Source organism: Schistocerca serialis, chromosome 10, assembly GCF_023864345.2.
Source record: "Schistocerca serialis cubense isolate TAMUIC-IGC-003099 chromosome 10, iqSchSeri2.2, whole genome shotgun sequence".
NCBI classification, from domain to species: domain Eukaryota; kingdom Metazoa; phylum Arthropoda; class Insecta; order Orthoptera; family Acrididae; genus Schistocerca; species Schistocerca serialis.
The window spans coordinates 179,654,850-179,678,841 of NC_064647.1; the positions used below are offsets into that span (position 1 = coordinate 179,654,850).

Consider the following 23,992-nt stretch of genomic DNA (forward strand, 5'->3'; position numbering starts at 1 on the left):
GCATAAGCCTCTCCTCAGAAGCTTATTAGTTTTCCCTCTCTCTCATACTTGTATTGTCAAATGTGTTATTGATAATTTCTGCTGTTCCTGTTTCTGTATCTATTCCCTGAATGGTTACAGTCACATCCGTTGTGTACCCTGGTTCCTCCATTCGTAGCACTCTCCCTGGTGGGGCGAGATCCTGTGTTAACATTACTTTGTTCATTATTATTTTGATATTGCTGCCTGGGTGCCATCTTTCTGATTGCCTTTTCATTATGTCCACTTGTTCTAGATATTCCAGTAAGTTGTTCTCTTTTTTCCAGTCCTTCACTAGCAATTTGTCCCAATTCTTCCTTTATTAAGGTGCCAGTCCACAAAATATCTGCACCCGTTCCATGAACAACTGTTGTATCGTTTCAGTCATAGAGGTTCTATTCTCAATTTCTTTTGTGCCCCGTCACTCCAGTACTTAGACTTAAATGCTGTTTTGAAATCATTGTAAGTTGTGAATTATTCTGCCCCACTGTTCAGTATTGCCCATCAAATGACTTATTGAAAATCGTACCTTATTAAGATCTGACAAGGAGTCAGCAACATGCCTTTAAACGACTTTAGAATTGAAACAGGGTGAATATCGCACAAAGGTGAAAACTTGGTGAATTTATGATTTAATCATTTGCTTAGTGTTGCGGCAAAGTCATCACAGGTATTAGTTATGGTCCTGTTTTTTAATAAGTCTGCTACCTCTTGTCTTAGTTCTTTATTTGTCTCCTCAAGACTCAAAGAGTTATTTCGTGTCACTGCATTTGTGTTTGAACTTAAAATATAACAACTGTTTTTTCAATACATACATATATACATTATTGGTGTAAACTTCTGGTTGTTGATATTTGTTGACAATGTGGCTGGTGCAGAAGACTTTTTCTGCCTTTGACTACTCTGAGCACATCTTCAGCTCTCTTGGAACGGCACGGAGACCAGGCAGAATACCTTACACAAATAGTAAAATGCACACAACAGGACTTTCCCTTAATAAATCTTCTTACTTAATAATTAAAACTTTGTATTCTAAACAATTATTCTGGATAACAAAAATGCATATAATTTACTAGTGAATCTTGTTCATTTATATTCAAAATTAGTGCAAGATTTCACTTCCACGTTATGAAATTATTCATTTCCGAACTGTGCGTACAAAATACCTGGAAAATCTTACACCCTCACAAATCCTGAAGACAGACATTGGTGACTGTCGATTTGCTTCCGACGAAGAGGTGCGCATTTGGGTACAGCAATGATTCTGTAGGCTTCCACAAACATTTCAAACATTTTTACCCAATGCCATTCACCATTTCATCTTGCAGTAGGATAAAAGTATTAACAGTTATGGCAATTACTTTTCAAATAATTAATAGTGTACTTACTTGTTTAGATCTTGTTTTCATTTGACTGCCCCTTAAAAGTATATAAAGAAGAGGTAATTACCAGTTTGAGTAGATTAGCACAAGTTGTTATTACATTTCACAGGAGTGACCAGCGGTAGCTGTTCCTGCCTGTTCGTGTATAACTTGAGTTGTTGCATAACACTGAATGCCCTCCTTCATGATGGGATTAACAGAACACACTGTGTGATGAACAAAATGAAGTACTGTTATTTCCTAAAAGAATTGTTGACTTATTTCCTGTTGGATCATAGGGCAGCAGTAAAGACTTTCCATCTGGTTCTGTTGGCAGCCAAACATTTCACTTCGCTCCATGTTTTACCGGCTTTCAGAGCTTCTTCTTCCACCGTTCTTTTCCATGTCTTTTCGGGTGGTCACGTCTACGTGTTCCTTGTGGGTTCCAATCCAGTGCTGCCTTTTCAACAGCTCCTTGTTATTTGCATATTATGTGACCAATCCACCTCCATTTACTCTCCTTTATTTGTTCACAGAGTGGTTTATTTGTTCATGGATTGGTCGCTGGTTTGTAATCTCGAACAATTCGTCATTTGATATAACATCTGGCCACCCCACGCTTATAATTTTCCGAAGACACCCGTTTATGAAGACTTGCAGCTGGTTTACAATCATGTTTGTTACCTTCCATGTTTTGCAACTATACAGGAGGACTGACTTTGCATTGCTATTGAACGAGACAGCTTGGTTCGTCTCGAGATGTTCTTATTATGTCAGACAGGGTACAATTGTACAGAGGCTCCATTTGCCTTCCATATCTGACTCTTTACATCCTCCTTAGGCTCCATTTGCCTTCCATATCTGACTCTTTACATCCTCCTTGGCCCCTACATCTTTACCTGTTCCAATTCCTTTCCATACACTGTTTGCTTTGCTTGTTTTCTATTTTGCATTCTCATTTCCTTAGTTTTCTGGACATCTATTTTAAGTCTTGCAATTTCTGCTTCCTCTTTCACCTTTCCAACTTTTCTTCCATGTCACGCAATCTTTGCGAGAGCAGACAGCTATCATCAGCAAAGTCAAGGTCTTCAAGCCTGCCTTGCATTCCCCACCGAATACCTCTTCCCCTATCATCAACAACTCTTTTCATTACGCTGTCCAGTACCAACAAGAACAAGGTAGGTGACAGAATACATCCCTGCCTCACCTCAGCATTTGTTTGGATAGAGTCAGTAAGTTTCCCATAGTGTGGCACCCTACATTGATATCAGTCATACATGGCTTTAATAATATTTACTATCATATTCTTCCAAGGTATGCCACATAACTCTCCTATTAAGAGAGTCAAATGCCTTTTCAAAATCAGTAAATGTAAGGTAGTGTGTGTTCTGCCATTCTGGACTCCGCTCAAGTATTATACGCAGTGTGTTGATGAGATCGACACAATTTCTGTGCTCTCTAAACCCAGCTTGCTCGTTTCTCAGTCATGCCTTGACTGAGTCCTTCATATGATTTAGCATAAATCTACAGAGTACTTTACTTGGTACAGATAGGAAGGTGATGCCTCGCCAGTTATTACAGTTGGTAGTATCCCCTTTCTTTGGCATCTTAATAATCAGACCTTCTTTACAATCCTTTGGCATTTTCTCTTCTGACCATCTCTTCTCAAACAATGGATGCAGTAGATTTACGGTGGTGTCAATTTCTGCTTTTAGCACCTCAGGTGCAATATTGCCCATTCCTGGAGCCTTCCCGTTCTTTATCTGTTTGAGAGCTATTTTAATTTCAGACTTAGTTGGTGTGTTTACATTGATTCTGTCACTGGCATCTGGAAAATTCCATTGCCTTTCCCTCTCTTCAGGGTTCTCCCTGTTTAAGACTTCAGAATAGTGTTCTCTCCATCTTCTAAGTTGGTCTTCTTCTGTCCTCAACTGTCGACCCTCCTTGCTTTTCACAGGTCTGTTCTTGTTGAAACCTTTTTTGGACAACATTCTAGTGATGTGATACAGCTCTTTTGCATCAGCCCTTGCTGTGTCTATCTCTGCTCTCAGAGCTTGCTCATCCATCCACTTTCTCTTATCATTCCTCACACTCCTCTTTATTTGATAGTCAGTAGCTGCATACTCAGCTTGCATTCGAGTTTTCTGCCATCTTGTTTTACTCATATTTAATTTTGCCTTAATCTCCTTCCTACAGCTGACCAAATTCTATGTACACTCAGACATCAAATCTTTCTTCAAATGGTTTTTAAAGCCAATGACCTGTTTGCACACATTGCAATAGACGTCCTTAATCTGAGTCCATGTATCATCAACGCTATTTTCATCATTTTCCTGTGCTTCTCGGAGTGCCTCGTAGCAGTCCCTTAGCTCAATACAGAAAGCTTCTTGTTTTGATGTTATTCTAAGTTTTCCCACATCATATTTTTGTTCCGTTGTTCAAACTTTCTATTTGTAGCCATGATTTTTAGTCCAAAATTTGCAACAATAAGGTTATTTCTCACGTTCATCAGCAACCTTCTAAATTTTTTACTTAGCGCTATATGATCAATTTGGTTTTCCGTTCTGTGATCAGGGGATACCCATGTAACCTTATGGCAATTATTATGTGGGAATAATGTACCTCCAAATACCAAATCGTGACTGGCACAGAAATTTGAAAGCATATCCCCATTTTCATTCATCACTCCGATACCATGCACTCCTTTTACATGCTCTAGGCCTTCATTGCTCTTTCCGACTTTTGCATTTAGGTCTCCCATAATAATCAATATGTCTCTCTTACTGGTACTTACAATGGTTTCACTTAAGGAGAGGTAAAGCTATTTTTTTTTTTTTTTTTGCTCAGTATCTGCGGTTTCTGTAGGAGCATAGCATTGGATGACTGTGACATTTTTAATGTTTGTCTTAAAACGTGCTGTCAGTGGTCTTTCTGAAACCGGTTTCCATTCCATAAGGCTCTTTTTCGCTCCTTTGGTTAACAAAAGTCCAATTCCATTTCTGTGCTCTGTATCCTCTTCGGCAGGCCCAGAGTATAAAAAGGTGTAACCACCTTGTGTTTGGATTTATCCAAAATCTAGGCATCTCACCTCACTAAGTCTGAGACTGTCCAGTCTGTAAGTCGTCATCTACTTTGTAACCTGTTTCAGTCTGCTGGCTTCTCTCAATATTCGAATATTCCAGAAACCTATTTTCATTGTCCTTTTCATGGCAAAGGTCATCATATTTGAGTCCGTCCGACTGTTCTTTTCTGCTGTTTCTTTAATCATTTGTTTTTGGGAGTGCCAGTGATTGGTCCACAGCTCCCTAGTCTGATGGTGACGCTGCCACCTAAGAGCCTCCAGTCTTGCCTGATTTTCTTTTAAGGGTTTACTCCCCTAGGTCAGCTGGCTTCCCTACACCTAAGAGTTCCCCCTTCCCTTTATTATGTTTTGAGATGGCAGGAAAAGGACAGGGTAAGGACAGGCTTGGGATAGGTGAAAAGGACCCATGAGCCGTTGTGGGACACACTTCGTCGTGCTCCTTCCCCTTGGCCAATCCGGCATGGGTGATCCAGCTGGTAGCTAAGCTACCGCTGGTATAGCTCTCAGGATCCAGAGCACGCAAACCTCCTCGCCCACACGGACAGTGCTGCTGTAAGGCAGTGTCCCCTGAGGAGGCCTAAAAGAGTGACTTGTATCCAAATGTTACAAAATTAATGATTGGAAAAGCTTCCCCAACATTGCAGGAAAGTACCTAGATACTGGTACAGTGAAAGTATCCAGAGTGACTGTTGAATATCCTTCAAAAATCCTAGTTGACATTTGCTTCCATCCTGACAACTATTGTGGTCTTCCACCTTTTACTTCACATATATAAAATTACTTACCAGAACAAAATCGACACTGAAATAATTGCTCTGACTGCCATCTCTGGAGGCTTTAAAATGATATCTTATAAATGGAAGAGTGGCAATGTCTCATTTGGTCCAGAAAGATTGTGATCAAAAATGACAAAAAAGAAAAGCCACTTGAAGCAGAAAGTGGACGAAAGGATTATTAAGAGGAGTCAAAATTGGCTCACCTTCAACTTTGTTGCATAATATTTGTTATATTCTTTGGTTTACATACCAGTATTAACTGTGGACTCACTGCAAGTTGTCTAAAGAGGAGGGGGAGGAGTGGACTGAAAAATTATTATTTTGACACACACAGTTTAAATAACGCAGCAATGCCCTATTTTATCATATGCATCTTCCCACATTCTTCGAAGTAATTCAAATCTGAGTTGTTTAGCTGGATCATCAATCGGCATAGTTGGGAACTTTCTGTTTCTAACAGTATCTGTTCGTCATCAGAGTCATTAGGGCTTAGAGCTATGAACAACAGCTTTTGGTATTTGAGAGTGATTTTTGGATGTAAAAACTGGTGGGTTGTTATGTCAGCAATTTCATGATGGTCCTTGCCCTCTTCACATTATTCTTAGGTGTCTGGCAATGTCTCATTCCGTCTAGAAAGAGGATATACAAGAAGATATACAGAAGGAGGAGAAGAAGATATACAGAAGAAGGATATACAAGACCTAGTGCCAAATGCCAGAATGTAGGTGCAGCTTTACGATTATTCACTTCACTTTGTTGAGATGTGTGTCAGTCATCAGGACAAGTGCACTACACATTGTGATAGGAGTGCTATAGTCCCCTACACCAAGGATGAGTTTCTGAGTGATTTAGTGGTACTGCTGAATGTGGTTATTGGAAGTTACGTTAATAGTTCAGGGTGCACAAGAAATATTTTTTGGAAACTTCATATCAGTATTTCATATTTTTTACAATATTTCCCAGAAATAAACTTGAATGAGCTAAACATTTTGCATTTATTACACTGTTAACTAATTTGGAATGAGTGTTGTTTATAATATGTAACATCCTTACATTTATTTATTCTGTTGAAGATTCTCCTTCATGGTGAGATATTTAGAATGTGATGTATGACTAAATAAATGTCTAGTTATGTTACACAGTATATGTATTTTGTTTACAGGAGGCATTCAAGTACGTAAGACCACCTAAAAAAATAAAGAAAAAGCGACCAACACCTAATTTGTCAGAGTGCGAGAAGGAGTCCATGACCGGAATGATTCAGCAACTGACTAGTATGTCAGCTCAGTGGTCACGAAAGTATGTACCATTAATTTTGTTGATTTACTTCATATTATGTATAACTCATTGACAGTGGAGGAAATACCACAAATACAGTATTTGCTGCCTCCGTTGACGAAGTTGTTGATAGGCACTTCTATAATGGTGGCGGCAGTGGTTTGGAGGCAGCCTGTTCAAATTGATGTATGGAAGGAAACAGATGGTATTTAACCAGAAAGGGGAAAGTTCTCAAACACTGGTACTTGCAGTAATGTCCTGATTTCAATCTCAACCCCTCCCCCCGTGGGTTTGTGCATGGCACACATGGGCGCCTAGTTATTGCAGCCAATTCTTCCTTTCCTGGCTGCATTTCCTTCACCTTGCACTCCCTCCCTATCCTTGCTCCTTCCCCACTGCTCCCCTTCTTGCCCTCTCCCGGTGTTCCGATTTATATCCACCTGGTTTCCTGTATTGCTTGCTATTTTCTTCCCTCTGTCTGCTCTTTCATTCTTTTTGGCATTTAGATCCCCTCTTGAGGTTTGACCTCCACTTCAGAATTTCCTGTTTTTAGTGTGAGCCATTTGGGGAAGAACTCCCTCCCTAGCATCTACAATGTGGATTCCTCTCCCTCCTTCCTTCCCCTCTCCCTTCCCTGCTGTAGCCCCCTTCCACCCTGCTAGGCCACCAGCATGTGTAATTAGTCTGTGTGGTGGGTCTGTTATGTACCCATATGGCTGAGCCCCTTGACAACACAGGAATCACACTACTGATATCTGAGCTTTTCCCTTCCCATGTATGTCAAGGAGTTGTGGCTTGTCTTCTTGGAACATCAGAACTCTCGGCAACGGCCCCCGTGCCAGATGGCCCTCGCAGTGGCTGGGTGGCACCTGTGGGGATAGCTCTTGGTCAGAGTGGGTGGTATCAGGGCGGATGCTTGGCACATGAAGCGTATCGAGCTGAAAAAATCTGGCCATTCTCAAACGGCCATCTCTTTGAATGGGGAAAGATCATTGCTGTTTCTATGAGCTGACAACCTTCCCTTACGTAGCTACACCATGGGAGGAGGGCCAGGCTTGCCGTCTTCAGATGAAACACTTTCCCCATTACCTCGTCTGTACCAGGACAGATGGGGATACATTCACTGCCACAAAGCCATTGTTTTTTGTGGAAAATATCAAGGACAAGTTTGATGAAGTGGAGTCCCTTAGTAAGATGTGGTCGGACTCCCTGTTGATCAAAGCTTCTTCAGCCAACCAATCCACAGCTCTCTGTGCCTGTGATCGTCTTGGCAGTGTCCCAGTGTCTATTAATCCTCACCAATCTCTGAATATGATCCAGGGATTGATTTTTCATAGGGATCTCATCCTGCAAACTGAGGAGGAACTCTGGGCTAATGTGGAGCGGCGTGGCATTCGTTTTGTTTGACGTATGCAGAAGGATCGCAAAGACAAGTGCATCGATACTGGTGCCTTCATTCTGGCTTTCAAGGGAAATACCCTCCCTGAGAAGGTCAAGTTTATGTGCTAAGATGCGTGAGCTATACGTCCCTCCACCTGTGCAGTGCTTTCGGTGCTTACGTTTTGGGCATATGTCTTCCTGCTGTACAACGGACCCTCTGTGTGGTGATTGTGGACACCAACTCCATGAGGGAAGCCCTTGTGTTGTTCCACTCCCCTCCCTCTCTGAATTTTCCAGCTTATAAGAGAAAAAAGAAGATCCAAGAATAAAAGCCCCTGGATTACCTGTCTTACGCTGACGCTCACCAAAAGTATGATAGGCTCCATCTAGTGTCACTACCTTCAACTTTTGCCTCTGTTACTTCATTTCCTCCTCCTACCTCTTCCTTATCCCAGTCCCGTCCCCCTCTCCTTTCCCCCCTTCCCCCTCTCCTTGCCCCCTTCCCCTCCCCTGCAGTTCCCCCGACCTCCCACATGGGAGCTGCCCCCCCCCCCCCCCATCCTCCTGAAGAAATATCCCCCTTCTTCTGCATCTCCCAGGCTGGAAGACTCCTACCACCACTCAGCCACGAGACACTTCATCTGTGCGCCCCAAGGTCGCCTGCTCTTTTTCAGTTCCAGATCTTGCAGATGCCTGTATTCCTATGCCCTGCCCTCCTCCACCTCTGAAAGAGGAGGAGAAGAAGAAGAAACATAAATCTCAAGCAAATGCCCCCCTCCCCCCCCCCCCCTCTCCACCCACCCAATGCCATGTCCCCCTCCCAACCTAAGTCTGACATCTTATTTATGGATGTCACCCCATCCTTGTCAGTGATGACCACTGACCGAATGACATGACCTCTCAGCTTCTTTATGTCTAACCTGGACTCTCGCCGCATGATCATCCAGTGAAATTGCAACTGATACTATATCAACGTCTTGTCACCACCTATTCTGCGTTCTGTTTTATTCTTCAAGAAATGCATTCCTGTGATGACCACTCTCCAACATTTTGTGGTTATTGGGCATTCTGTTAGAACCATGCCGTCCCTGGGGTAGCATCTGGTAAGATAAGCACTTTGGCTTGCTCCGATGTCATTAGTGACTGGATCCCCCTACGCACCAAACTGGAAGTAATAACGGTTTGAGTGCAATCACCATTTGCAAAGTCTACCTCCTCCATGTAGGCCCCTTCCTTACATTGTTTTGTCTACCATAATCCAGCAACTCCCACACCCGTTTCTCCTCCTTGTGGATTTCAATGCCCACCACCCATTGTGGAGGAGTGTCACATCAGCGGGTTGGGGTCTCCTAACTGACCAACTTATTACAGACCTCGATTTGTCTCTCCTCATTTTCGGTTCCCCTACCTGCTTCAGTGCTGCTCATGGCACCTTGACTGCTATCAATCTCACAATTTCCTCCCCTGCCCTCGTGGCTTCCCTACATTGGTCATCCCATGATGACCTTTGTGACAGTGGCCACTTTCCGGTGATTCTATAATTCCCCTGCTGCTGCCAGGCAGACGGGCCCCCATGTTGGGCATTCTGGAGGGTCGATTGGCCTTTATATACATCTGCTGTGCACTTAGACACCTCCCTCTCAAATTCCATTAATGCATTTGTGCAAGGCGTCTCTGCCACTATTCTTTTTATGCTGCTGGCACTGCTGCCCTCCCTATCCACTGGTCCCCATCATTGTTGACCAGTACCGTGGTGGACGAAGGATTTTGCTGTCACTGTTCAGGACCGCCGATGTGCGCTGCAGCAAATTAAGCAACACCCTTCACAGACCAACCTCCTCACTTTTAAGCATCTCCGTGCTAAGGCTCATTACCTTATTTCGCAGACATCACACAAATTATGGAAGAATATGACGATTCGAAATTTATACAAAAATTTCGTACTACTACTTTTTGATCTCTTAATTGAGAAGCTGGAGCGTATGAATTAAATGTGAACTATTTTGGAACATAAAGCTATTTGCTTTTAGTGGGCCTAATAGTCATTTGATATTGGTACTTTGTGAATTATATTCTGTCGTGCTATGAAAATGATCATTTGTACCAAAACAGTCTCGTTGATTTGGTGTATGTTACAATTGCTGCAACATTAGACAAGCCTATTTATTTTCATCTATCAGAAAATGACAAAATAGATGTAATCAGATCAAGAAGTAATACCAGTTTTGGGTACTATTTGTATTAACAGCTTTTTTAGTATTATGCAATGACATTTTGATTTTTCACGTAGCAAAACGTTTGATAAACTTTAATGAGGTAATAGATTCTTTCGAAGAAAGGAAAGTGTGCCATGTAAATTTGTAGCAAGATTGGAGAGAAAAAATGCTAAGACCTAAGGACTGAAGAAATGTGTACTGTCTTACTTGTCTCTTGTCTTTATTGTTTTATGTATCCTATATTTAATTTTATGTCACACAAAACAGCAAGTTATGAACTAATAGACAATAAAGAGTGCAAATTTTCTGAAGAGTTCTTGTTCCCCCAGTTACAAATAATCCCATCCAGTATTAACTGCGAAGATTTATTTTATTTTGAGAGAGAGAAAGAGAGAGAGGAGGGTCAGGATGTCAAACCGGCTGACTGGGAGCAGGAGAGGCACCACAGGGGATTTTAATTTCCTCTGTCGTATAAATATAGTTTGATGGCATTCGTTACAAAATATACAAGTTTGAATTCCACAGAGCGAAGTACAGTGATGTGCGATAGAAGAATGCTGTGTGAAGAGGCGTGACACTGTACTTTTTTACACTTAAGACCAAATAACATGTCTTACATTTCCTCGAACATATGTTTCATGTATCAGACTGTTCAGAAAGATATACACTACAAAATGAACATGTTTTGAAAAAATTTTGGCATCCAATCTCAAACGCTTTGGGGAGGGTTCGGAAATGTCCTAGATCCAGGGCAGATGCGCAGAGCTGTAGTGGGGAGATGGGTAGTCTCCAAGTGACCCTTGTTTACATTTAGTGATTTTGGTGTTTCTTCTTCGTTTACTGCTTTCACGTCAAGTGAAAACAAAATGGATCTCCGTGGCCGGGAGCTATCAGCTAAATTAAAATACATTCGTATAATTATGGAGGGCTAAAATGTTATTAGTTTCAGGTCTTATTTTATTTCCACCTTTGTGATAGTCAAGCATTAGTCACCTTGCAGAACAATGAAGCTCTTTTTGTCGGTTTGCTAAAGAAATTTTGCTTTTATTAATCTTTTCCGCTGAAGCAGTTAATTTATTTGAAACGAAGTGTTTAATTCCACGCTGTTGACTAGTTTCAGCTGTTCAGTGCATTTCAAGTGCACGTTTGGCATTATGCCACAATAAAGAACTAAACATGAGATAATACAGTACTGGTACTCCAAGAAAATTTACAATCCGAAAACCACACTGGAAAGCTTAATATCAGTTCGAGGCCTACTTCACTGGGAATCTGGACATGCAAAGGTGCACTATAAGCCAAATTATGCATTTTAGTATGGTTCACAAAGTTCCGATGCTCTTGGAGTATCCTCTGATGTCTTATTTCTTTTATGACATAGTGTAAGATCTGTTAATGTTTTACATGTACAAGTATACGGGATCCCAATGTCATCATAGCTGCGCAAGTGCAATGAGCCTGTCGTCTGCCGTTCTCTGGCAACTGCAGAAATTAACCTATTTCTAGCAGGTCGTGGGAAAATATTGCGAATTGTGGTTTGAAAAGTATTAAAGCCTAGTTTACACGACGACATTGGGTTGCGCCACTGTTGAATGAGTTGCACGAAAATGGTTTCATATATGACTGTAGACATGGTGACACCAATATACACGTCAGTTTCATCATTTTGTGGGTTCCTGAGTCGTGTCTGAAATGAAAGTTTTGGCAGCTGCATGTCACACGAGTTGTGATGGAATTAAAGCCATTCCTATTCTTGTTCATGGAACTGTCAAAAAGGCGGTGTAGCACTTTGAGCTGCAGTAGGTGTTGCCTGTGCTTGTGCTGGGAGCTGCTGTACCGTGTTTAGCAGAGAGGATATTTGCTGCCTCCAAAACTGAAACATCTGCCTTATCTGCGTTGCATCTAATGCTGGCAGACTCCTGAGCAGGGTTAAAATAGCTGGGGTGGACATGTTGGAAGAGACAAGTGCAAGAAACAGACAAGGCAAGCAAGAAAAATAAGTACAAAAGCTAAGAAAATTTCGGCAACGGCCACATGAAAACACTGATTAGCAAAAACATGATAAGAGACTGTTAAAGCAAGTAAACAACCCTGTAAATAAAAGACGAGAGAATTAAGGTGCCAGCAAAATTCAAAAGCAAAATTCCGTGGTCGTGAGGTTTGGCCCTTTTCTTTTTCTTTTTTAATCCCCATCCTCAATTTTTTTGTATCTTGCAAACTTGTCCAATATAGGGTGCCTAGGAAGCTGTTTTCTCTTATTGCTAGACAGCAGTTCAAGCATATCATATTAATGGAGTTTATTACAGTAAGTTAAATTGACAATACTTGACTCTTCATATTCACAAATGTGTGTCGCAAGCAAATGGTGGCTTGCAAATAATCAACGTCCTTCGGTATATACAATTTCATTGCAAGCAAAACAGTACTGTTCATAAATCACTGCAGAAGCGTTTGTACGATGGCTCATCATCCACTGCCCTCTCTGCTCTTCGAAAACTTTGTATTTGGAGTCTACCATCCAACTGACCTTTTCCCGCCGTCACCATCTTATTGCCGTCTTTTTTTTTTTACCCAACAAAAGCCTGTGATACCGTTTGACGATGCCACATCCTCACTACTTTGCACGATTTTTGTACAGAACTTTTTGTCACTCCACTCTTTCTAGTGGCTATTAATGGTTTTGCAGCAGCAGTGGGGTTCTCAGTATCACCGTTCTTATATGCTGACGACTTTTTTATTTCCTTTTGCTCATCTACTGTGGGTATGGCTCAACGTCAACTGCAGGGAGCCATACAAAAAGCGCAGTCGTGAGCCCTTACCCCCAGCTTTCAGTTTTCAGCCCCCAAGACTTGCATCGTGCACTTCTGTCACTGTCATACTGTCGACCCACATCCAAAAATTTACCTCAGTATGCAACTACTTAACACTGTGGAGACATATCACTATTTGGGATTGGTTTTTGACACACACTTAACTTGTCATCCCCATATTTGTCAGCTTAAGCAAAAGAGCTGGCGACATCTTAACACTCTTCAAAGCTTAAATCGCACCAACTGAGGTGCAGATGGCCCTACACTGTTACAGCTGTACAAAGGCTGTGTAGAGTCCCATCTTGGCTTTGGGTGTTTGGTGTAGCATTGCCCTCAGCAGTGCATATGCTGGACCCTATACACCACTGTGGAGTTCGACTTGTGACACCTTTCTGAATGAGCCCAGTAAACAGCATACTTGTGGAAGCTGGGGTTCCTCTATTGTGGATCAGGCAACAATGACTCCTTGCAAGTTATACCACACACGTTCACAGCCTATCTCAACATCCAAATTACTGTCTCCTTTTCACTGACACGACGATTCATCTCCCACACTGGTGGCCCAGATCGGTGATTGGAACTACAGTCTGCGTCCAGTCCCTTCTCACTGAACTCGAGTCTTTTCCCTCTTCCACCTTTTCTCCAGGTCCACTCACACTCACTTCCATTGTCCATGCTTCGGCCACAGCTTCACCTGGACCTATCACAAGGCCCAAAAGACTCAGTTCCTTCTGAGGCTCTCTGCTGCCAATTTTTCCATTTTCTCAGTGAGTTCCAAGGCTCAAAAATAGTCTACACTGATGACACGATGGTAAGTGGTCATGTTGGATTCGCTGATGCTCACACTGGACTTATTGAAAAGCGTTCCTCATCGGATGGCTGCCGTGTTTTTCCTGTGGAGGTGAGTCCTTTCTCATTTGTAGTGACAAGCTCTCGACCAATGCTTCCCTCAACATCCTGTGGTAGTGATTCGAGGGGAGAGTTTTGTCACCCAGTCTGAGGGTTGGCAAGTGGCTTCCTCTCTCAGGCCTTCACCCTACCTTCATTTTAACTCTGCCTCACTCCCTCGGTGCTGTCTGCTCGACTTTGTGTTTGCCTTTTCACACTCTGTGTTTCTCTTGCCTTCTGTTTTCAGGCTGGAGATTTTAGCATGTTCCAAATGACTGGCTCATCCTTTTTTATTCTCACTATCAGCCAGCCCAGGCCATCTGCTGTATTGTTTTAATGCCTTCTACTGCTTTTTTCCTTTTTGTTAATGTTTTCACTTTTGGCTTGCTTGTTTCGTTTTCTCTATCAGTGTGGCTACACAGACCATTTTATGCATTTTGTTCCTTCTCTTATTTGGAGTATGGTTTTAATTCAAGAACTGTGTGACTATGGAAAAAGTGATTGATAAACTGCAGTTTACTCCCTTTAAACCTACCCACAGCAACCTTTCATCATTTTGCAGTGGAGGAGGGGGGGGGGGGGTTGTTACTGAGGGAAAAAGAGTTTTATGAAAGTTTAAATTATTCGTAAATTTCATTGCAAATCACTAAATGCTGTCATTTTGAAATACTAAATGAATAAAGTATGGGTAGTTGTGCGCCATCAGTTATGCTTCCTTGAGACAAAAACAATTTCTAACTGTAGTATTTGTCTTTCTAAAACTTTTAGCATTAGATTATACCTCTTAATGAATAAATTAGGACAGAATTTTAAACTTTGTCAACAATTATGCCTCCCCCCCCCCCCCCCTAGCACTCTGGAACCTGTTAGATAGGCAACCTGCAACTGCTGTCAGGTTCTGGCATAGTCACTTAGTAATATAGATTCTGGAGCTAGGTGAGAGAACAAACTGTAAGTTTTGTGTGTCTGATATGAGAACTGAAGACTACCATCAGGATTTTTTAAGTAAAATAGTTACCAAAAGGAAATGCGAAGGAATGTCCAAAATGTAGAACTTGTGAGAAGCAACAGTTCTGAAGCATGTGGTGATAAACTTTGCTAAATGTTAAATTAAAATTAACCAGTATTCAGAAGCTCTTTGTAGATTTTTGAAACGAAAAGGATTGATGGTATGGTTTAAATTGAAAAGAAAAGTACCTAGGTGAACAGAGAAAACATGTCTTGATCTAGAAAAGGCTTTTGATAGAGGGGACTTGAAGGTACAGGCTGTTTTCAAAACATTGGTCCTACTTCACAAGACTAAATATTCTGCATGAATGGAAACATAGACTTGAAGGAAATTTCAGCTTACGCATCAAAACTAAAAGTTTACCTCAGCCCCAGTTCTAAGTTGCCATTTCGTGATGATGTGGTTGGGGGCTGCCCACTGCTGGCTTGATTGCTCGTTCGTCCCATTACACAATAGCAAAAGAGGTTTTGCATTCTTCATTTCAACACGTGCAGTTCTGTTACTGTTGTGTTGCTCCTCCTGCTTTGTAAGGGGCATACAAATCTTGCATTGCGTCAGTGGCCTCCCAGGTCTCCTTTGCAGTGAAGTGTGACACCATGTGACAACAGTGCTGAATTCAGTAGCTCTAGACATGCTTGAAAAAGTATGAGACGAGGTTGGTTATAATACAGATATTTGTCGTGCATTTGTTGGTGAAAGGTAAATAAAAACTTCACCCCAAATGTAATTGTGGAAAATTGTCTAATGTTGTAAGTCCATGGATGTGAAACATATGTCATTGTACAATTAGATGATTCTTGTGAAAGTAAAAATGTTATAGTCTCAAGTGTCAGTTGAAAATTATCCCTAGTTTCTGTATTCATTCATATAGAAATTATAGTCTTGTGAAATTGGTCAAAATTTACTGTTTGGAGAATTGAACAAACCTAAAATAAACTTAGGGGATAGGGTGGCCTGTAGTATTTTGTGATAAACTAATTAAGTTTGGAAGACCATCTGAGCTGTCCTTTCAGATTGTTTGCTGATTATTCTGTCATTTGCCTCTAGTAAAGACATCAGAAAATCAAAACAAATTCCAACATGATTTAGACAAGATATTTACATCATGCAAAAAGTGATAATTGACTCTAAACAATAAAAAGAGTAAGCTTTTCCACACAAAGACTTTAAAAAAATCCATTTAACGATAAAGCTCACAAATTTGAAGGTTGAATCAAACAATGGAAAAATCGAGGATGGAACAATTACAATATTATGAAAAGGATAGATTGCTGCTCACCATATAGCAGAGATATGGTCTGGTCACGGCAGCCACACACAGTGGTCATTGTGTGTGTGTGGGTGTGGGCGGGCATGTGTTGTCTAATTCGGAAGAAAATGTTTTGGCCAAAACCTTACTAGTCAAACCTTACCTGTTTCACTGTCTATTTGTTGTGCCTATCTGTGACTCATCATCTCTGCTGTATGGTGAGTAGTAATCTATCTTTTTCATAATATTGTCAAATTTAAAGATCATTGTTTCATGTAAATACCTAGGGGTTACAATTATGAACACTTTACAATGCAACTGTCATATAGAAAGTGACTGATTTTTGTTGACAAAATACCTACTAAAGGGATTGCCTACAGTATGCTTGTCCATCCTCTTCCTGACTATTGCCTCATTGTATGCAGTCCTTTCCAGATAGAGTTGATGAGTAACGTTGGAAATGTTTGAAGAAGGGCAGCCGATTTTAAATTATTGCAAAACAGAGAGAGATAGAGAGAGAGAGAGAGAGAGAGAGAGACAGAGTGACAGAGTGTCATGAATACTATAAGCGAGTTGAGGTGGTGGCATTGAAACAGATATTTTTCACTTTGGTGACATTTTTCCACAAAATTTCAATAATCAACTTTCTCCTCCAAACGCATTGTTGACTCCCACCTAAATACGGAGGACAGACCATTGTAACAAAAGAAGAGAGATTAGAGCTCACACGAAAAGATTTTTGTGTTCAGCAGTGGAATAGTAAAGAAATTGTGTGAAATTTGTTTTGTGAACACTCTACGTAAGTGTGAATTCCAGAGTAGTGTTATAGATGTTGTATCCAGATAAGGTTTCCATAACTAAGTGTGAGGTGTGTCTGAAAGAGAAAGTTTGCTATCTGTGGGTTACATTTTTGACATGTGACAATGAGGCATTGACTCTGAATACAAACACTGTGGGTTGCTCAGAGAACAGAATTGGATCTAGGGTGGGAGTGTCATGTGGCAAAATGGCCAAATAAGGTTTACAGAATGAGATTTTCACTCTGCAGCAGAGTGTGTGCTGATATGAAATTTGCTGGCAGAAGTGGGGGTGTGAGGACAGGGCGTGAGTCGTGTTTGGGTAGCTCAGTTGTTAGAGCACTTGCCCGCGAAAGGCAAAGGTCCCGATTTCGGGTCTCGGCCCGGCACACAGTTTTAATCTGCCAGGAAGTTTCTGACCAAATAAGGTTGTTTAATTGTAAGAGATGATAATGAGGTTCTTCTTATAATTGTGAATTTGGTCAATAGTAGCAGTTGCTGAGAGCCTACTGTAGTGCTATGGTAAGGAGAAAAGTTTTGTCTTAGCATGAGGACTGTGTTGTTATAAATAAAATCCATCTTTATTTCACTGTTGTGGAATTATTTTCTTTATACACCTCTGTAGATTAACAGCGATTCGTGTCTCTCACGCAAATGCCCAATTTCGAATACTGTGCCATTATAAAACTCCATTGCTTTTGATTTGGGCAGTAATGTTGCTACATCTGCCATGTGAGTCTTTCAAGAGGAGGATAGCCAATTTGAATTCAGGTGCTCATATCTTAACATTTGCGAGTGAAGCAACAGTTTTCTTAGAAACTTTCACCAAGCCCAGATGGTTTTCTGCTGGTGATAAAGATGGTCACAATTATGGTTTCAGAGAAAAAGTGTCAAAAATGAATAAAATAACTGATGTCATAGTGATATTGGGAACAAAGAGTACAGAGTATACAGCAGAACTAACTGTGAGAAAGTGCCATGTGCATTGAAGGAGGGAGGGAGTGAAGAATCTTTTGACAAGATTTTGTACCCACCCAAGGGAGAGATTGTTGATGATCATCCGGGTTTAGCTTTGCCTGACTTATATTGTGTGATGGTAAACATTATGGCAGTCATAGATGGATATATTGCATACTTTCCAGAATATCATCTTAGGGGTGTAATCCAGTCACTGGACTGAAGTACTGTGTTGAAAAATTGGTGCATTTTTAATCAAGAAACACATTTCCCTTGCAAGCTGAGAACTTTAACCCTTTGCCCCCATGTGACAGAGTGACTTAGAAGCAGAAACATGTTTCATTTCAAAAGTGTGGCAACTACAAGAAAAATTTTCATTTCTCTGGGTACGTGTTTGAGGATGACTGGCAAAAGGAAGATCTATTTGTGTAAGCTTTAGATTCAGAGTTGTTCGCTTCATTTTGCTGGTCACCATTATTTAGTATTGAAATGGTTTCAACTTCTCAAAGTTTTATTTTGATTCAACTTGTATTCTTGAGTGACTTCGGTTTTCTTCATGCTGTTTGGATTTCCATGTCATCAGAAACTAATGCTACATGTTTTCTCAGGTGCCTGGAGGATACTGACTGGGATATGAAGGAAGCCCTCCAGATTTTTGTGGAACTTTATGAGATGAGCAAAATTCCAAAATCGGCATTTATCACCTCGAAATAGTAATGAAGAAAACTTGTTCAGCTCTCAGAGAGACTGCATCTCAGTGCTGTGTATGTTTTGTTAACTGTACCTTGAAACAATTGCCTGTAAATAAACATTGTTGTAATTTTGATTGTGCATTGGTGTTTCAAAGTGTGCAGAAGTTTGACAGAAAATTGTGCTGAGTGGGCATTGAATGTGGCTACACTCTTTAGAACAGAACCATTCCAGTGTGGATTATATAGTATGCTATTTGTATGTTAATACTTTTCAGTAATTGCAGAATGAGGAGGGAAAGGTGTCCACGTTGTCTGCAGTGGTGAAATTTTAGGCTACAGCTATTTGGAAAGACCTGTTTTAGCAGTTCTGCTGTCTATGTTCTATGTTGATTGTGCATTAATGTGACGTACTTAATTTACGAATATTCATGTAACATACTCCAATGCTTTCATATTAAGTTCGTCATAGGAATGTATGTGGAAGACAAGTAAAAAAATGATTTATGAATAAATTAACTCATTTTTGTGCTGTTCTTTGCTGGCAGCTGTGTGTAAGTGTATTATTTGCTTTTCACTTCTTACATAACTTGTCCAGTATTTCTTTGCAAAAGTTATTCATTCAGGGAGTAGAAAGGATTTTATTAATAAATACCACTTACACTGATAGTGAAACATTACTACCCACAACAAGACTGAATGCCATCTGACAGTGTTGCGGGAGTGTGAAATGGTACGTAAAGTAAATAAGCAGAGTAGAGAGGAATCATTCTAGCGACAATAGGGGCTGCAAATGGGGAAATCCACTGACATAAGTGAAGGGTTAACTGCTGTGACCATGGGCCCGAGAATGAACATCTTGAAACTGGTCAGCTGTTCAAGTGCTAGACGTGAGCATCTGTGGAAAGTTGTTAGAAGGCGGAGGCCACTTGTGGGTCTCGAATGTCCGTGCCTCATCTCAGAATGTGGTGTTTGGAGGCTTGCGTGCTCTGTAAAGTAAGACAGGCAGTGATTTGTGGCAGGTCAGATGACAGAGTGGAATGGTGGTGCAGGCCAAGTATTTGAAAGTTCACCATTCAACACACATTATCGAACATGGGGCTCCACAGCAGACAGATGCTATGTGTCCCTGTGCTGATTCGATGACACCTACAGTTACGATTGCAGTGAACACGGGATCTTTCAGAGTGGACTGTGGATCGATGGAAACGTGCGGCGCAGTTGGGTGAATCGTGTTCTTTGTTACACTGAGTCTACGTGTCCGATTACTCCGTCCTCCAAGCGAATGGCTCCTCTAAATTAGCACTGCTCCACAGACACAGACTGGTCAGGACAGTGTCATAATGGGTCGGGAGTCTAATGGCAGCTGCAGGGTGGCGAGAACTGTCTTTGTGTTCGTCAGAAGACATTCGACTCCCATACGGGGTACCCTGGATTTGTATGCTAGGGAGGGAGACACAGACTGGTCAGGACAGTGTCATAATGGGTCGGGAGTCTAATGGCAGCTGCAGGGTGGCGAGAACTGTCTTTGTGTTCGTCAGAAGACATTCGACTCCCATACGGGGTACCCTGGATTTGTATGCTAGGGAGGGAGACACAGACTGGTCAGGACAGTGTCATAATCTGTCGGGAGTCTAATGGCAGCTGCAGGGTGGCGAGAACTGTCTTTGTGTTCGTCAGAAGACATTCGACTCCCATACGGGGTACCCTGGATTTGTATGCTAGGGAGGGAGACAAATGCCTTTAGGGGGTGTCTGCAGAAAGAGTCAGTGAACATAACAATTTTTTATTATTCTGTTAACTCGAACAGTCATCCGTGCCCGTCCTAGCCCCAGGCACAGCCTTTCGTCGTCCCGTGACGTTCTGGCATGGGCGGGCCAGGCACGGCGAATCGCCCCGTGGCGTACGTGCACAGCCGGGAGGCAGACCGGTTGGTGAATGCCGACACAGAAGATGCTGCAGTCACTGCACTCGACACAGCTTACCAGCCGGGCAGTAGCTGAGAGTCTCCTTCTGGTGTGGTGGCCTGGTGCTCAGTGTGTGACAGATGGCAGTGTGGGCCAGAGTCAAACCCTATACAGATGGCCAGAGGGCAGCAGCTGTCGCACACCTGTGGCACGGACTCAGGTTGCCCTCCGTTCGTGCTTCAGACAGTGAGGCAGCAGCAGGACGATCGACAGGTGGTCTCGTAGAGATGGCAGCACAGTGTCGGCCCGGGCATTCGGGCACTGAGCTTAGGTTCTGTTCCTGTTAATGGCAGTGAAGACTGCAACGTAGGGACAGTATTCACTTGCATTAAGCGTTGGCGGGTGTCGACACGGCACAGCTGTTTGATGATGTTGGGATATAAATACTGCTGTCAGGAGCTGATTGTGCTGTGAAGTAGTTCTGCTGCATTCCTCCATCGGCCTGGAGTGTCTTGAACTGTGGTCAGTGTCCTAGTGCACTGTCATTGCCTCACGATAGGAGGTCAGCACAGAAGTGGCTCAGCTCGAGTCAGCACAGGTTGCAGACTGGGATTCGGCACTGACTGTCGTGCTAGATGGCACTAGGCTGTCGCTTTGGCCTCTGTTGGTACATTATTATGGTATGGGGGTCATTCACCTAGACTTCTGTGGGGCATGTTTTAATAATCAAAAGCATCATGCTGGTGTTGGACTGTAACTTCATTGCACACCACTTTCATTCTGCAAGGGTGGTGGCATCTTCCAGCAGGACAGTTGTCTCTGTGACTAGGTCATTATCGTGCTACAGCAGTTTGAGGAGCACAGTAGTGAACTCACGTCAGTGTCTTGACACGGACTGACAAACATGTTGGAAACTGTCAGTTCCCAGCCCTGTGCTCACAAACCACCAACCTGTACTTTACGGGAATTGTGGTAGCTGTGCATAGACATCTGGTGCTATACACCTACTGAGGACTTGATGAACTCATGCTATGTAAAATCACTGTTGTGTTGCGTTCCAGAGGTGGACCAACACACTATTGAGCAAGTGGTCAGAATGTTTTGGATCACCAGTATACGTTGCTATAAAATATATTTTGTATGTATGTTCAGTAGGACCTCTAACATGGTATAAGTCAGCAAGTGATGTATTTATAAGTAGTGTCCAGACTCACTGGAGCGTCAATTAATTTTTGTTTCTTCCATTTCATTACAGAGCTGTTTTGGCTACACTGCCATTATCAAGTGATGTATATATTATGTAGATGGACATGTAGATGGACATATAACATCTTTGGCAGCTATATTTTAACTGTCATTCTACACTGAAGATCCAAAGAAACCGGTACGCCTGCCTAATATCGTGTAGGGCCCCCACTAGCACGCAGAATTGCCTCTACATGATGTGACATGGACTCGACTAATGTCTTCTGAAGTATTGTGGAGGGAATTGACACCATGAATCCTGCAGAGTATGAGGGGGTGGAAATATCTTCTGAACAGCACGTTGCAAGACATCCCAGATATGCTCAATAATATTCATGTGTGGGGAGTTTGGTGACCAGCAGAAGTGTTTAAACTCAGAAGAGTGTTCCCGCAGTCACTCTGTAGCATTCTGGACATTTGGGGTGTTGGGTTGTCCTTCTGGAATTGCCCAAGTCTGTGGGAATGCACAATGGACATGAATTGATGCAGCTGATCAGACAGGATGCTTACGTATGTCTCACCTGTCAAAGTTATATCTAGACTTATCAAGGGTCCCATATCATTCCCATTGCACACGCCCCACACCATTGCAGTGGGTGGGGGGGGGGGGGGGGGTGCAATTTATATTCATATTCTTGAGGAAAATAAAACCCTGTTCCACAAAGCGCCTAGCGTCCAGCGCACGTTGGTGTATCGATTACTGATATGATTTAGAAACCCATTCCTGTTGGTTTTTGAACACATTCTAAGCTGATTTCTGAATGAATCATAAGTTGATTTTTGAATGCGTGGATAGTGTACGTGATGTCTCTGTCAGGGGAATCCTCGTCATATCTAGAAATAAACTTTCCTGCAGGCAAAAGGGGATAAGGGTATACGAGCAGAGCGGAGTAAAGCCGAACTGGCAAATGCCAATAGCTGTCTGATTATTGGGTTGATTGGGTTTGCGAATGATCAGCGTTGTTATAATTAATAGTGGAATCCATAAATTCAGACTACCAGAGTGGAAATAAACGACTAACAGGAATAACAGGTAAGAGAGATTAAGTATTATCTCTTCGGTGTATCCAAGAAAATGAAATTTTGACAGAAATTTTTTGGTTGGTTCAAAAATGCCTCTAAGCACTATGGGACTAAGCACTATGGGACTAAGCACTATGGGGCATGAAGCGCCTAGAACTGCTCGGCCACAGCGACCGGCAAATTTTTGGTCAGATCGCAACACTAACAAGGGCCAGTTGCACAGTCCCCGGTTAGCAGTCGCTTAAGTTCTATGCCGGAAGTAGCACAGAAGACACGTCGTATGAACATCTAAAAACGCCTGTTGTTGTTGTGGTCTTCAGTCCTGAGACTGGTTTGATGCATCTCTCCATGATACGCTATCCTGTGCAAGCTTCATCATCTCCCAGTACCTACTGCAACCTACATCCTTCTGAATCTGTTTTGTGTATTCATCTCTTGGTCTCCCTCTACGATTTTTACCCTCCTCGCTGCCCTCCAATACTAAATTGGTGATCCCTTGATGCCTCGGAAAATGTCCTACCAACCGATCCCTTCTTCTAGTCAAGTTGTGCCACAAACTCCTCTTCTCCACAATTCTATGCCTAACCGGAGAATAATCGCCCGATAACTAAACTGGTGATTCTGGCAGGGTTAGTGAAGTTAACTGGCCAGTAAGTTTTGAAAGTGCAGGAATAGTTCCTCAATTAGTGATGACAAGATTGTTTGTTAGCATGAGGAAGGAGAGAAACAGGGATATCACATAAATTATGGAAGAATACGACGATTCGAAATTTATATAAAAATTTCGTACTACTACGTTTCGATCTCATGTTTGAGAAACTGGAGCGTATGAATGAACTGTGAAACTAACATAAAGCGTTTTGCTTGTAGCAGGCCTAATATGCATTTGATATTGGTACTTCGTGAATTATATTCTGTCGCATTATAAAAATGACCATTTGCGCCAAAACAGCCTGGTTTATTTGATGTGTGTTAAAATTGCTGCAATATTAGAAAGCCTATTTCGTTTTATTTAGCAGACAGTGACAAAATAGACGTAATTAGTTCGAGAAACGACACCAGTTTTGGGTACTATTTGTATTAACAGCTTTTGCAGTATTAGACAACGACATTTCGATTTTTCATGTTGCAAAACGTTTGACAAACTTCGTTGAGGTAATAGATTCTTTCACAGAAAGGAAAGCACTCCATGTAAAGCTGTAGCAAGATTAGAGTGAAAAAAATGCTAGGAGCTAAGGCTTGAAGAAAAGTGTACTGTTTTGCTTGTCTCTTGTCTTTACTGGTTTTATGTATCCTATATTTAGTTT

The 23,992-nt window shown here is 41.9% G+C and overlaps 1 protein-coding gene across 1 annotated transcript in view; it reads left to right on the forward strand.

Annotated features, from left to right (window-relative positions):
• LOC126424776 (nuclear RNA export factor 1-like) overlaps window positions 1-18,647 on the forward strand; it is a 234,497-nt gene extending 215,850 nt beyond the window's left edge. The window contains exons 14-15 of the mRNA XM_050087536.1: window positions 6,400-6,536; window positions 18,430-18,647. Coding sequence (XP_049943493.1) covers window positions 6,400-6,536; window positions 18,430-18,535 — 243 coding nt within the window. The 3' untranslated portion in view covers window positions 18,536-18,647. The remainder of the gene's footprint in view (window positions 1-6,399; window positions 6,537-18,429) is intronic.
• The last annotated feature ends 5,345 nt before the right edge of the window (window positions 18,648-23,992 follow it).